This window comes from Eumetopias jubatus, unplaced genomic scaffold (assembly GCF_037043125.1).
Source record: "Eumetopias jubatus isolate StellerSeaLion01/CBP00866 unplaced genomic scaffold, mEumJub1_p1.0 scaffold_8, whole genome shotgun sequence".
NCBI classification, from domain to species: domain Eukaryota; kingdom Metazoa; phylum Chordata; class Mammalia; order Carnivora; family Otariidae; genus Eumetopias; species Eumetopias jubatus.
The window spans coordinates 11691797-11705620 of NW_028274814.1; the positions used below are offsets into that span (position 1 = coordinate 11691797).

The window sequence follows — 13824 nt, forward strand, 5'->3', positions numbered from 1 at the left end:
ATTTTCAAGAGGCATACAGTCTAATTGGTATTTATTTTAGCAAAAATGTAAACACTGTTGCTTTTTCACTCACAAACTAAAGCTAGGGGTAAAATTCTCAATGATTTAAAAGGCTCTCTCAGTTTATTAAAACTTTCAGCTAAAAGAAGATAATTACTTAGTTCCTGACATATCACTGATCCAAGACTCTTTTTTTTTTTAAGATTTTATTTATTCATTTGAGACACAGAGATACAGAGAGAGAAAGCATGAGCAGGGAGAGAGGCAGAGGGAGAAGAAGGCTCCTCGCTGAGCCAGGAGCCTGAGGCGGGGCTTGATCCCATGACCCCGGGATCATGACCTGAGCCGAAGGCAGACGCTTAACCATCTGAGCCACCCAGGTGCCACACTGATCCAAGACTCTTAACCAGATACCCTGTAATATGCATACTGGATAGCCTCCATGCTTTTATGAGAAGACCACACCTACCAACAATCAGTCTTCTCTCTGGTAGGCTGAGGAAAGAGTATAGGGAACAAGTGGATAAATAGAACTGCACAGAATTCCAGGACATTTATAACTATTTCTTCTATTCCTCTAACCTGTCTTATAATAGAGAACAGAGTGTCTTAGTGTTACACTCTTTAAGCTCCCTTGAAGGAGGTGGTCTGGTTTTTGTCATTTAATCTCAATATTTTAACCAATATTCCTAAAATTTGCTAGCAGTTTGAGGATTAAGAGTCTTCTATTCCCAGGGCACCTGGGTGGCTCAGTTGGTTGAACATCCAACTCTTGGTTTTGGCTCAGGTCATGATCTCAGGTTCTTGGGATCGAGCCCCATGTTGGGTTCTATGTTTAGTACAGAGTCTGCTAGAGATTCTCTCCCTCTTCCTCTACTCCTCCCCGTGCTCGCAAGCACATGAGCGCATGGGCACATGCTCTCTCTCAAATAAATAAATAAAATCTTAAAAAAAAAAAAAAAGAGTCTCCTATTCCTATACTCTTTGAGCTACCTTGGCATGAAACAACTATTCCCATACTACTATTTTCTTGACAGTACTGGTAAGCTCATGAGTATTTAACTTTCCTTCCAATTTACTTTTTCCCTTTTGCTCTGGATTCATCCAAATGGATCTAGATAACACCAAGTAAGATGCAGCCTAGATCAGCTTAAAAAAACTGTGTTTTAAGGATGGAATCTTTCAGTTGAGGAGAAATCTCCTTACAAAAGCCCCTAGATAACTGAGATTTGAGGAACACTGGCCTAGCTGTAAAATTGGGAACTCTGTGCCCTATGCGAATCTGTCTCAGGGCTGAACTGCTACCATTTCTCTCCAAAAAGAACCAGGGCTCCTTGGAGAAAAGGCTGATTCCAGGGCTGGGCTAGGGAAAGTACTCTCTGTTGAAGTAGAATGTAGGGAAGTGCTGAGAATGATAGGATAATGTGAAAAGAAGGAGACAGTCGAAGGGGCTCCACTGGGCAAATTTAGGTTAATTTGATCTTTAAAATAAATAGTTACAATAATAATAATGGATTAAAAGCTCAGCTGCTTTAGCTATATTCTCAGGGTCACATTCTCACTCTTCCTTCCTGCTTGCAACTCTCTGTCTTTATTTCCTTCCCCTTAAGCTCTATGCTCAGAACAATATGCTCCTGTTTTAACTCTGCTTCTGAATGTTGTGTGTGCTCTACACTGGAGATAAAAAAATCTGAGTATCAGTTTTAGGCTTTGGAGTGATCATAAAAAAAGTAGTCTTTTAACTGACTTAGGTTTTGAGCCACTGAAACCAACCTGATATGGTCTACAGGGTTATTTATTAGGTCCAAATATAAAATAGCCATTTTTGTAAGTAAAATGATTCAGTATCAGCAACTTCATATGGTTCAATAACATGCTCCATCCAAGTTCACAGGAGTTTTATATTGGGTCTTACAGTCAAACCTTAAACTATTTTAAATTGGTTCCCTGTTTTATCCTCTTGCCTTTTATTTCCTCGGAGACCTAATGAGGAAAGGTGCCTGAACAAGGGGGTAGAACATGAGCATCCCTGATTATCCTGTCTAATGTTATCTCAATCACACATTCACCCCTCTATCACAAGTACTGTCATAGAGTGACAGTGTTAGACCAGGGGTCAAGAGACTAGATTCTAATCCTGGCTTTCTCACTACTCAGCTGAGAAAATTTGGGTAAGTTACAGTTTCTCTCAGACTCTCTTTTCATTTGCAAAACAGGCATTGAATAAAGACTAAGTTGTGTCTGACATTCCTTCCTGTTCTAATATTTTATAGTTCTTTATTTTAGGGCCTCGGGTGGAGTAGGGAAACAACATGAAAATTAGTATTTATTTACACATGTATGGGTATAGAAAGGCACATCAGCCATCCAGATAGCTAATCAAGGTTACAGGAAAAAATTCACCTTATTAGCTGAAACTGGTGGTTTAGACAAGTCAAAAATGAACTTCTAGATTCCATATCACTTAAAATGTTTTACTAATCCACAAAATGTCATTTTATGTAATTTAACAGGTAAAATATACTTTAGTTGATATTTTAAAGTTTTTTCTTTTTTCTATAAATTATATGAAAGTTTTTATATGATTATGAAGACTAATCATTTGTTCACAAATGTATGGACTTCAAATCATGAGTCTCTTGAGAATCTGTAAGAAAATGTATTAAAAGCTTTCGCTCTCTGCTATCCAATTATAACAATGCTAAATTTAGTCAGATTTTGGTTTGTCCTCATCTGCACAATGATGATAATCTCTAATTTGGACTTTCCAATATAAGCATTGTTATGAAATTGTCTGTAGTCTAAGATTGCTTAGAAAAGACAAAAATAACCTTAATTCTTGCAAATCTGAACAACAATATGCAGCATAAGAAGAAGAAAAGGCTCATTGCATAACAACTCAGTAGAACAGTGAATACCCAAAGCCTCCTTCCATGGAGTTACCCAGCCCTGAAAACAATTTTCCTTTATTCAAGCATACTTTAAAAAAAAAAACCAAAAAACCAAAAACCTATAATCACCATTAAAACTTTCAGAAGCAATTTTGGTATGGACCACGCCAGGAACACAGAAAGTAGGTAAGATATTTCACAAATAGGAAAAGTATAGGTCATATTTATATCATCAAATGATTAGACCTTTCGGCTATATTAGGTTTACTGAATTACACCTTTATCACTTAATACAGAGATCTTCCTTGCAGCATATAGTCTAGCCAAAAGTTATAAAGTTCATTTCTGTAAAACCCAGGGAAGTCAATGAGCCTTGGTCCAATAACTAAATTACTTATGTCTCTTGTCAAGAATGTTTTATGCACATGCACCCACGCACATATACACAGCCTATGTAGCAAAAAGCTTTCCTAACAATTTCTGATATATCATCTCCCATTCTCTCACCTAAAATAAAAGTACTTTCCTTACCAGACTCAATCAATAGTATATTTTAATCTCCTTTCCTGTCCTGTGTCTTATGCTCCATTCAAACCTTCATTAAGTAACCTGACCCTTTCTGTCTTCAGAGCATGAACACTAACTAACTTGAAACCAAGGTACACAGTTTAAACTTGGGAACTAGATAATATCTCAAGCAGTTACAGAAAAATATATATTATAAATGATGAAAGAGATACCTAATTAATCATGAAGTCAACCTAATGAGGTTTCTGTTAGACTTTTTTTGGTAAGTCTTCTTTTCTGTTATTTTTTTCCCTCTCAGGCATATCAGAATTATGAAGCAGAAGTGCTATCTTCACATTCCTCTTAAATTTCTTTTTCTTTCTCCTTTTTTTTCTCTGTATCTGACATCATCAATAGGTACAGGTCCATCACATATCTTTCAAAATTGTATACCTGTCAATGAAAGGGTCTTTAATAACTGCTTTGAACATTTAGCAGCATAAAATTTACTCTTCTTTCAAATGTTCTTGTTTTCTAGAGCACTTCATCCATTTAAGAGGCTTTAAAATCCTTTTATAGATTTTATGCCCATGCTCATTAATATAACCACTTGATTTGAATAAGTATGAACCTTATAAATAAAAATAAAATGAAATTTTGCTAACATCTCAAAATAACATTAGTAAGTGTTTTACTGCCTGTTAGCACTAAATAAAGTAATATTAATAAGGATCATCATTCTTAGTCTTCCACAATCAAGCAGATTCTTTGGAAGCTACTATTTCAGTAGGACAATAGCCACTAGTTTGGGGTACAGGTCTAAATTCATTCAAGTATAACCTCATTTTTTTCACAGAAAATTTTACACATTTACTGTGCTTCAACTATGGTTACAGGTACTTGGCTGTGAGCAAAATAACTGTATCATCTCCTTATTCTCAAAGAACTAGAGTTTGTGCAGGAGAATGACATTAATCAAATAATGGCATTTGTGAATGTACACTTACAAACTGAGATGGGGTTTGTCAAGAAAGACAGTGGGATTCCATGAGAAACTATTAAAAGGAATTTGACTCTGATTTGGAGTCAAGGAAAGAAACCTCTCCTAAAAAAGTGATATTTAAGTAGAAATCTGAAGGATGACTAGCAAGTTGTTAATTAGGCAAAAGAAGTCATGAGATGGCGGGGGGGTGGGGGGTGGGTAGGAAGAAAGGAGGACTCTTCAAAACTGAAGGAAAAGCATGTGGAAATGTCCTAAGAGGCATATTAGTTTCTTACTGCTGCTGTAACATATTACCACAAACTTAGTGGCTTAAAACAATACAGATTTATTATCTTACAGTTATGGAATTTAGAAGTTCAAAATGGATCTTACAGATCTAAAATCATGGTGTTCTTTCTGGAGGCTCTTGGGAAGAATCTGTTTCCTTGCCTTTTCCAGCTTCTAGAGACTGCCTACATCCCTTGGCTTGTGGTTTCTTTCATCCATCTTCAAAGCCAGCAAGAGTCAGTCCAATCTTTTTCATGATGGTTTCTCTTTGGTTCTCTCTTGTCTTCTTCTCATTTTCACTTAGGACCCTTGAGCCCATCTACAAAATCCATGATAACCTCTTTATCTCAAAGTCCTTCATTTCATCACGTCCCATTTTCCATGTAAGGCAACATATTTATAGGTTCCAGGGATTAGGACAATGGACATTTTTGGGGAGCCATTATAATACCACCATGAGAGAGATTATATATCATTTATGAACGGAAAGGTCAGAGTAGCTGGGTGTGCAAAGTGAAAAGGAAAGTGGTACTGGATGAGGCTGGGGAGGTGGGCAAGGATCACACTATATATAACATCATACACCATATCAAGGGTTTTGATCTTTATTCTAAGAACTCTGGGAAGCTAGCTATAGAAGTAGTGACAGATTAGATTTTATATTTTAAAAAAATATCCTTCTGGCTACTGGATACAAAGTGTATTTTAAAATAGCAGAGGTTCAGGAAAAAAGATGATGGTGACTGCAACAACAGATATTCAGATGATTATTATTCAGATTAGTGAAGTCATTTGGGTCTTTACTTCCTAAGTGGGTGATTCTATAACTTTGGCTAAACATCTTTCTGGTAGTTCTGTGGGGAAGATAAAATGTTATGATATATAACTTGCCATTTATACAGAAACAATCCCGGGCATGATAAAGACTCTTTGTATTATATTGCTTATATTGCTTCTATTATTTATTACTGTGCATAACTCCATACTAGTAAATTAGACAACTTCAGTAATATGGATGATTTTATGGAAAAGGTTAAAATGATTATACCCAAATAAATTTCTATCTGAAGAAGAAATATAATTCAAGAAGTAGAAAACTTGAATAAATTAAGAACCCTTAAAAACACTGAGTGGGGGAAGAGGGTTAGAGAATGGGGAAATGGAGGGGGGGCAGGATCCTAATCATGTTGGATCTTGGAGCTTATTCTAAGAATACTGGCTTTTACTATAAGTAAAATTGTGAACCTTTTGAGAGTTTTGAGGGGTGTCATGGTCTAAACTGGGCATTACAACTAGCTGATACTTTGAAAATAGACAGATCACAGGGGTGTTAGTGTAGAGAGACAGAGGCCAGGGAGAGACTATGCCAATAATCCAGAAGAGGCTGATTGTGGTTTAGACCAGGATGGTAGCACTGAATGAGGTGGAGGGAGTGTTTTGGAAGTGTTTCTGATGGATGTGAGAAAAAGAAAGTGGTCAAGAATGACTCCCAAGTTTTAGCCTGAGTAAACAGTGGGAAAGAGTTGTCATCAATGGAGATAGGGGAGACTGACTTTGGGTGTGTGGGAGAAAAAGTATCTCAGGTAAGAACATGATAGGGAATTCTGGTAGACCCTCAAGTGGAGTTGCAGAGTAAGGAACTGAATATGAATTTAGAGCGCAGGGGAAAGGTCTAAGCTGGAAATATAAATTTGGGAGTCATTGTATATAAATAGCATTTAAAGGTTTGAGACTAGATGAGATCACTGAGGGAGAATGCAGAATATCAAAAGCTCCACTAGGATGATGCCTGAGGCACTTAAGTATTAAGAGGTGGGAAAGAAGATTAAGAACCAGCAAAGAAGGCTGAAATGGAGCAGCTAGTGAGGTAAGAGGTAAACCAAAAAGAACATGGCGCCATGGAAGCCCTACCTTTTTCTTCTCTAACATCTACTCATCTTTCAGATCTCAGTCGAGGGATATTTTATTCCCTAGACTTAGGTTAGTTGTCTCTCCTAAGTGTCTCCACAGCACCCTGCCTCCACAGTATCTTAGCTTTTTTCAATTATATTATAATTGCCTGTACGGACTCATCTCATTCTATAAATTGTAAGCTTCCTGAGAGGAGAAATCAAGTTTCTCTCACAAAACATTCCCAGTTTAATATAGTACTTAACACACAATAGTACTTAACACACAATAACTGCTGAATATAAGTCAGTTGAATTGAATTAGGAAAATAAGTACTTACCTTGTGGTTACAGACAGGTTACCAGGGTGACAGGAAGAGTCTACTAGGATTATCTACGCCACAAATACCACACATACATCTATTTTGTTTATTTTTCTATGTAACCATCTGGAATTTTTCAGCACAAACTTGGTGTGTCTCATGGTTTTGATTCAAGTAGAGAGGGAAGAAGGAAACCAATATTTATATGTATATGGCAAGCATACATATCAAGCATGCCTTTTTTATGTTAGCTCACTTAAGCAGTCAACCCTCTTCATAAATTTGGGAAGAAAAGTACAATTACCTCCACTTTACTTTATATGTCTATTATATATAGATACAGGTATATAAACTTGTATATACATATGTAAAAAAGTAATATATATTTGAAGAGTTATTGATACTATAATATACATACATATATATATACACATACATTTATATAAACACATATACATACATATATATATATAAATACACGCACATATATATATATATAAAATTACTGCCTGAGCAAAATAAAACAGATGGTTATTTTTAAAATACAATTATGTCACTTACTGGAAAGTATAGAAGCAGAGACCCAAAGAGAATTGTTTCCAGCAGGATAAGGCCTGATGCCCTGATGCTCTAAAAAAAAAAAAAAAGAAAAAGAAAGAGTCATTGTTAATTTACATTCCTAGAATGGAAGAACTTATGCTAGTGTGACAATGCCTCAACCAGTAAATGAAAATTGGCTAGTATTTCAGAAGTGAACTTAACTGAAACATGCAAAAAGACTGACTATAAAGGTGGTGGTGGACTTGATGATATTGCCAGTGGCTTCACGGAATTTTGTTCTCTAAAATTTGAATCCATGAGCAATCTGAGCAGCTGAGAACACTTTTTAGAAGATCCTTTCAATCCAAGAAGTTCACAGATAGAAAATATCTTGCTTGTATTTCTGAAACATCAACCACAAGTACATATGGAATGCTAACCCTTAACCATTTCACAAATACTTCCAGGACGGTTTTAGTGGATAAAACAGACATACACACAAGGTCTTGGCATCTCAGTAATATATACCTCATCATGTCAAAAATAGTCACCCAAGCTCACCTAACAGAGCTTCACTATGTGAATAATATAAGTCACATTAAATAACAGAGGTATTTCACCTTGTGAATATGCTTAAATTATTCTTAACTGAAAATTCAATAGAATAAATTGATTTTTGAATAATTTCCTAATTATTTAAAGTTTACTATGCATAAATATGCTTAATAATCTTAAGATATTTTGTTAGACTCAAATAGCATTATCTTTCCAAAGCAGAATGACTGAAGTTGTGGCAAGAAATAAAAGACCAAATAATTTTATCTTCTAATAAAAAATTTTGCTTCAATGAGTTCAAGTATCAATACAGAGTAAATATATTAGTTAAGAATACAAACACAAGGGGCGCCTGGGTGGCTGAGTCATTAAGTGTCTGCCTTCAGCTCAGGTCATGATCCCAGAGTCCTAGGATCAAGTCCCACATCGGGCTGCCTGCTCTGCAAGAAGCCTGCTTCTCCCTCTACCAGTCCCCCTGCTTGTGTTCCCTCTCTCGCTATGTCTCTCTCTGTCAAATAAACAAACAAATAAATAAATAAATATCTTTTTTTAAAAAAAGAATACAATCACAAAAACAGGTTATTCTAGAGTACCTGTGTTTTCACTAAATGCAACATGAAATATATACAAAAATGACACCTGGTGCAAATATAGTACCTTCACAGGAAAATAATTTGAAGTAGTAGCAACTGATTTTGCAACAACAAAAAGAAGCTAAAAACTCAAGCCACAAGAGTCCATTACATTAAAACAACATCAGATAAAAATAAAAACAAACAAAAAAAAAACCCCACACAATGTCAGATAAATGACAGCCAGAGGAAAAAAATTATAATATCTCTTCAAAACACTGCTAGGACATCGTTAGACATAGAGGAATACTTTATGTAATCCCTCAAAAGAACTCAAGGCTTTCATTAATCTAAGAATTTGCAATGGAGAAACAAGTTTAGTCAGCGAACAGACTTGATTATTCAAGTGGCTTCTCACTATTGGTCTTTATTTTAGCTAGCAGATGCTTTTAGTGAAAAGAAAACTTCTATCAGCAAGCCTGTAGATGGATTTTGGCTGGTGGAATTTCTAAGATGGTAAATTACATTCATACCTAATTATGAATACTAGATTTTTAAAACTTTACAAAAAGATGACACTGAGTGAGAGTCCAAAATATTATACAAGACTGCTTATAAAACAATCTATGTAATATTGTTTAAAGATTTATTTATTTGAGAGAGAGAGCGTGCTCGTTTGAGTGCAGGGTGGGGGGGGGTGGGAGCGGAGGAAGAGGGAGAGAGAGAATATCAGACTCCCTGAGGAGGGTAGAGCCCCACACCAGGCTTGACCCCATGACCCCAAGATCATGACCTGAGCAGAAATCAAGAGTTGACACTTAACCGACTGAGGCACCCAGTGCCCCCTCTATGCAATATTGTTTTAAAGAAAGGGATATGATGAGAAGCTGCAAGGTTTAATGGAAAAGACAGACTTTGAAGTTCTCTTCATCTGTCTGAATTATGAAACAATTACTGAGTAGGTCACTTTGAATTTCAGTCTTCACCCATAAAATGGGCATCCTAATATTTATCTTATTAAATCTGAAGGTTTTAACAAAATGTAAAGTATACAAAATGGCTACTATTATGCCCAATTCTTAGCAAGTAGGTATACACTCTTCAAAGTAAGAAACAGCGCCAGGATAGTGAATTTGAAATCCATAGAAGTAGCAGTCAAATATTTTTCTTAATGCTTGAGATCCAGATGGCCTCAGAAGAGCCCAAAGTGGGGGTAGAGAATCCAAGAGTTCTTTTTTTTTGTTTGTTTCAGGGCCAGTATTTCTTAGCTGTGTTACAATAGTTATTACTACATAACAGCGGTAGTGGTGCATATATTCTCAGAGTAAATAACCTGTTTCCTTTTGTTGAGCAATCTTCTTAACTCTTCACTGCCTTGCTCTTGGCTGAGCAGAGGAGCCCATAATTTCAAATTATTAACTGGAATCCCAACAAGTGGTTCTATAATCAAATGGAAGGCCTATTCCAAATGTACACTTTTCTTTTCAAAATATTCTTGGACTGAGTTGGCTTCATGGCCTCACAGAATGAGTAGGTACCTAATAGGTAGGACTTCAGGGACAAAAAAAGAAAGCTCATGCTCCCTAAAACATTTCCCTGTTGTCTTATTGGTACTGGAAGTTCTTTGAACTAGAGAGAAGCCTTTTATTGTATACTTGGTGCCAAGGATTAATATACAAATGTTGTAAATAACATGCTGACTTAAGTTCAAAGTGAAGAACAGAAATCTTTTCCTTGAAGTCTAAGTGATAGGACGAGGAAGGAAAGAGGAGGGATTGAAAAATGAAGATGGTGCAGCCACTCTGGAAAACAGTATGGAGGTTCCTCAAAAAGTTAAAAATAAAACTATACCGTATGATCCAGGAATTGCACTACTAGGTATTTACCAAAAGAATACAAAAATACTAATTCAAAGGGAGACACGCACCCCTATGTTTATAGGCATTATCTACAATAGCCAAATTATGGCAACAGCCCAATTGGCCCTCAACTAATGAATGGATAAAGAAGATGTGGTATTTATTTACAATGGACTATTATTCAGCCACAAAAAGAATGAAATCTTGCCATTTGTAATGATGTGGATGGAGCTAGAGAGTATTATGTTAAGTGAAGTCAGTCAGAGAAAGACAAATACCATATGATTTCACTCATACGTAGAATTTAAGAAACGAAGTAAACAGGCAAAGGGGGAAAAAAGAGAAAGAGGGAAGCCAAGAAACAGACTCTGATGGTTCCCAGAGGGGAGGTGGTGGGGGGATGGGTGAAACAGGTGATGGGGATTAAGAAGTGCACTTGTGATGAGCACAGGATGAGGTATGGAAGTGTTAAATCACTATATTGTATACCTGAAACTAATATTACACTGTATGTTAACTAACTGGAATTAATATAAAAACTTTAAAAAAAAGAAAAATGAAGATGGGCAAGGGATATAATGAGCAAAATAATAGATATATAAAATATAATAATTTTATACTCAAGAGATAATTTCATCTCCTTCACAGTAGTGCCTGAGATAGAAATGGTGGTATGTAACCCTTTAACCAGAATTGCTAACTGAGAAACTCTGAGAAAACTTTATTGAAAGAGGATCAATAATATATAATACACTATTTATTTAAAATACATACATACAAGTCAACACCATATATATTCTAGATATATATAAATATATTAAATACATATCTGGAAGATACATACCAAGCTGATACAATGTTTTTTTTTCTTCTGGAGAAGTGGATAGATTTGAGGACAGAGCAACTTATTCAAAAATATTTTCATTTCTTTGGAGATGTAATCATGTACTGCTATGTAATATGCATTTTAATAATTTAAGTAAAATTAAAGTATTCTAAAATGTGACAATTTAGCTATTGGAAAATTCCACCACTAGGCATCATAATATGCCAAGAAGTCTAAACGAAGGTCTTCCCAACTAGTATCTACTTAAGTTTTTATTCAGTACCAACCGGATGCATAAAATCAACAAACAGTATTTTTATGATACTTACAGGTAAATATAGAGCTGGGGGAGTTATCATTGAGCCCAACTCTCTCATTTAGACTCTATAAAGCCTAATAAATGTAACTCCAGAGTTTACAATAGAGGTGTGCAGATTTCACCTCACTCCACTCCACCCCACCTGCCCCATTTCTTAAACTTTCTGAACTGACTTAAAGAAAGTTTGTAACAGTCAGATATCAAACCTGTATACTAAAGAAAAGAGCTAATCTTATTATACAAGTTTTATTAAATTACGTCAAAGTCAATTTCTAAATTCCATAATCCTTGGATGCAAGGTAGAGAGGCATAAGATGAAGCACAGTTGCAGTTGTCACAAGATTTGCTCATGATGTGGGCATCCAGAGGAAGCTAAGTCACTGGAAGTAATAAGGCGATGAGAATGCTGAAGTCTGATTTCTTAAAAAACAATTAAAATGGTTTGTCATTATTTCCTTGATTCTACAAGGACTAACTACTTCATTTATATTTTTAAGACATTTTTAGCCACTGGGGAAATTAATGTATATCTTGCTAAAACAGTACAGCTATTTTGAATTATAGCTGATTTCTTTAGTCTTGTAGCAATGAAAGTTTCTTTCTCTTACAAAAGGAACCTGTGAGCATGAAGGTAGTTTTACACAGCTAGTACCTCAGAATGCATGATGAAAATATAATAAAGCAATAGAATTAGATTCTGAAAAGAATGAACTGGCATAGGTTTGGATCATAAACCAAGACTGTAAATCTATATTATTTACAAAAAGAATTAGCCATGCTAGCAGAACAGACTTCTCTTTCTTTAGAGAAATCCATGGACAGGGAGATTACAAATAAACAAACACGTGATGAAACAATTACACAGTAACAAATTGGAAGCAAGATGTAAAAGTGGCCTTAAAGAGAATCCTAACATTGAGAAATATGAGGATGCTATTTTTTAATCATTTTATTTACAGTTATATAAATAAATGAGAACAGACTACATCTGGTTTGACAGACTACATGCAATTATTTTGTCTTAGAAGATCTGTGATGAAATATTGAAAAACCATTCACATTTAGAAAATTTTTCAGGGAACAATTGCCCAAAATGTGGTTAGTTAAAATCAGTATTGGTTTTTCCAAAACATTATCAGCAATGAAAAAGGTACAGAAAAAGCAAAAGAATATATTCAGGACAGAGATTGCTAAAGTGAAATAAAAGCAATTTAGAGAGTTTTATTTATTTTACTTTAAATTTTTATTCAAGTATAATTAACATACAGTACCATATTAGTTTCAGGTGTATGATATAATGATTCAACAACTTCTATACATTAAGTGCTCATCATGATAAATATACTCTTAATCCCCTTCACCACTTCACTCAACCCTCCTACCCCCTTTGGCAATCACCAGTTTGTTCTCTATGTTTAAGAGTCTGTTTTTTTTGTCTTTCTCTTTTTTCTTTTTTTAATTTTGTTTCTTAAATTCCACATATGAATGAAATCATATGTTATGTGTCTTTCTCTGTTTTTACTTAGCATTATACCCTCTAGATCCATCCATGTTGCTGGAAATGGCAAGATTTCATTCTTTTTTATGCCTGATTAATACTCCATTGTGTATATATACCACTTTTTCTTGATCCATTCATCTATTGAGGGACATCTGGGTTGCTTCAGTATCCTGGCTATATTAAATAATGCTGCAAAAAACATAGGGGTGCATATACCTTTTCAAATTCATGTTTTCATTTTCTTTGGGTAAATACCCAGTCATGGAATTACTGGATCATATGATAACCCTATTTTTTAATTTTTTGAAGCACTTCCATATTGTTTTCCACAGTGACTGCACCAATTTACATTCTACCAACAGTGCACGAGGGTTCCTTTTTCTCCACATCTTGCGTTTTTGATTTTAGCCATTCTGACAGGTGTAAGGTAATAACTCATTGTGGTTTTCATTTGCATTTCCCTGATGAGTGATGTTGAGCATCTTTTCATGCATTTGTTGGCCATCTGTATGTCTTCTTTGGAAAAATGTCTATTCAGGTCCCTGCCCATTTTTTAATTGGATTATTTATTTTTTTGATGTTGAGTTTTATAAGTTCTTTATATATTTAGAATATTAACCCATTATCAGATTATCATGTGCAAATATCTTCTCCTATTCAGTAGGTTGTCTTTTTGTTTTGTTGATGATTTCCTTCACTGTACAAAAGTTTTTTATTTTGGTGTAGTCCCAATAGTTTAATTTTACTTTTGTTTCCCTTGCCAAAGGAGACA

The 13824-nt window shown here is 35.1% G+C and overlaps 1 protein-coding gene across 3 annotated transcripts in view; it reads right to left on the reverse strand.

Moving 5' to 3' along the window:
* GPR158 (G protein-coupled receptor 158) overlaps positions 1 to 13824 on the reverse strand; it is a 434263-nt gene that overhangs the window by 116517 nt on the left and 303922 nt on the right. For all 3 annotated transcript variants that reach the window (XM_088025524.1, XM_088025523.1, XM_088025522.1), the window contains one exon: positions 7442 to 7510. In XM_088025524.1, coding sequence (XP_087881650.1) covers positions 7442 to 7510 — 69 coding nt within the window. The remainder of the gene's footprint in view (positions 1 to 7441; positions 7511 to 13824) is intronic.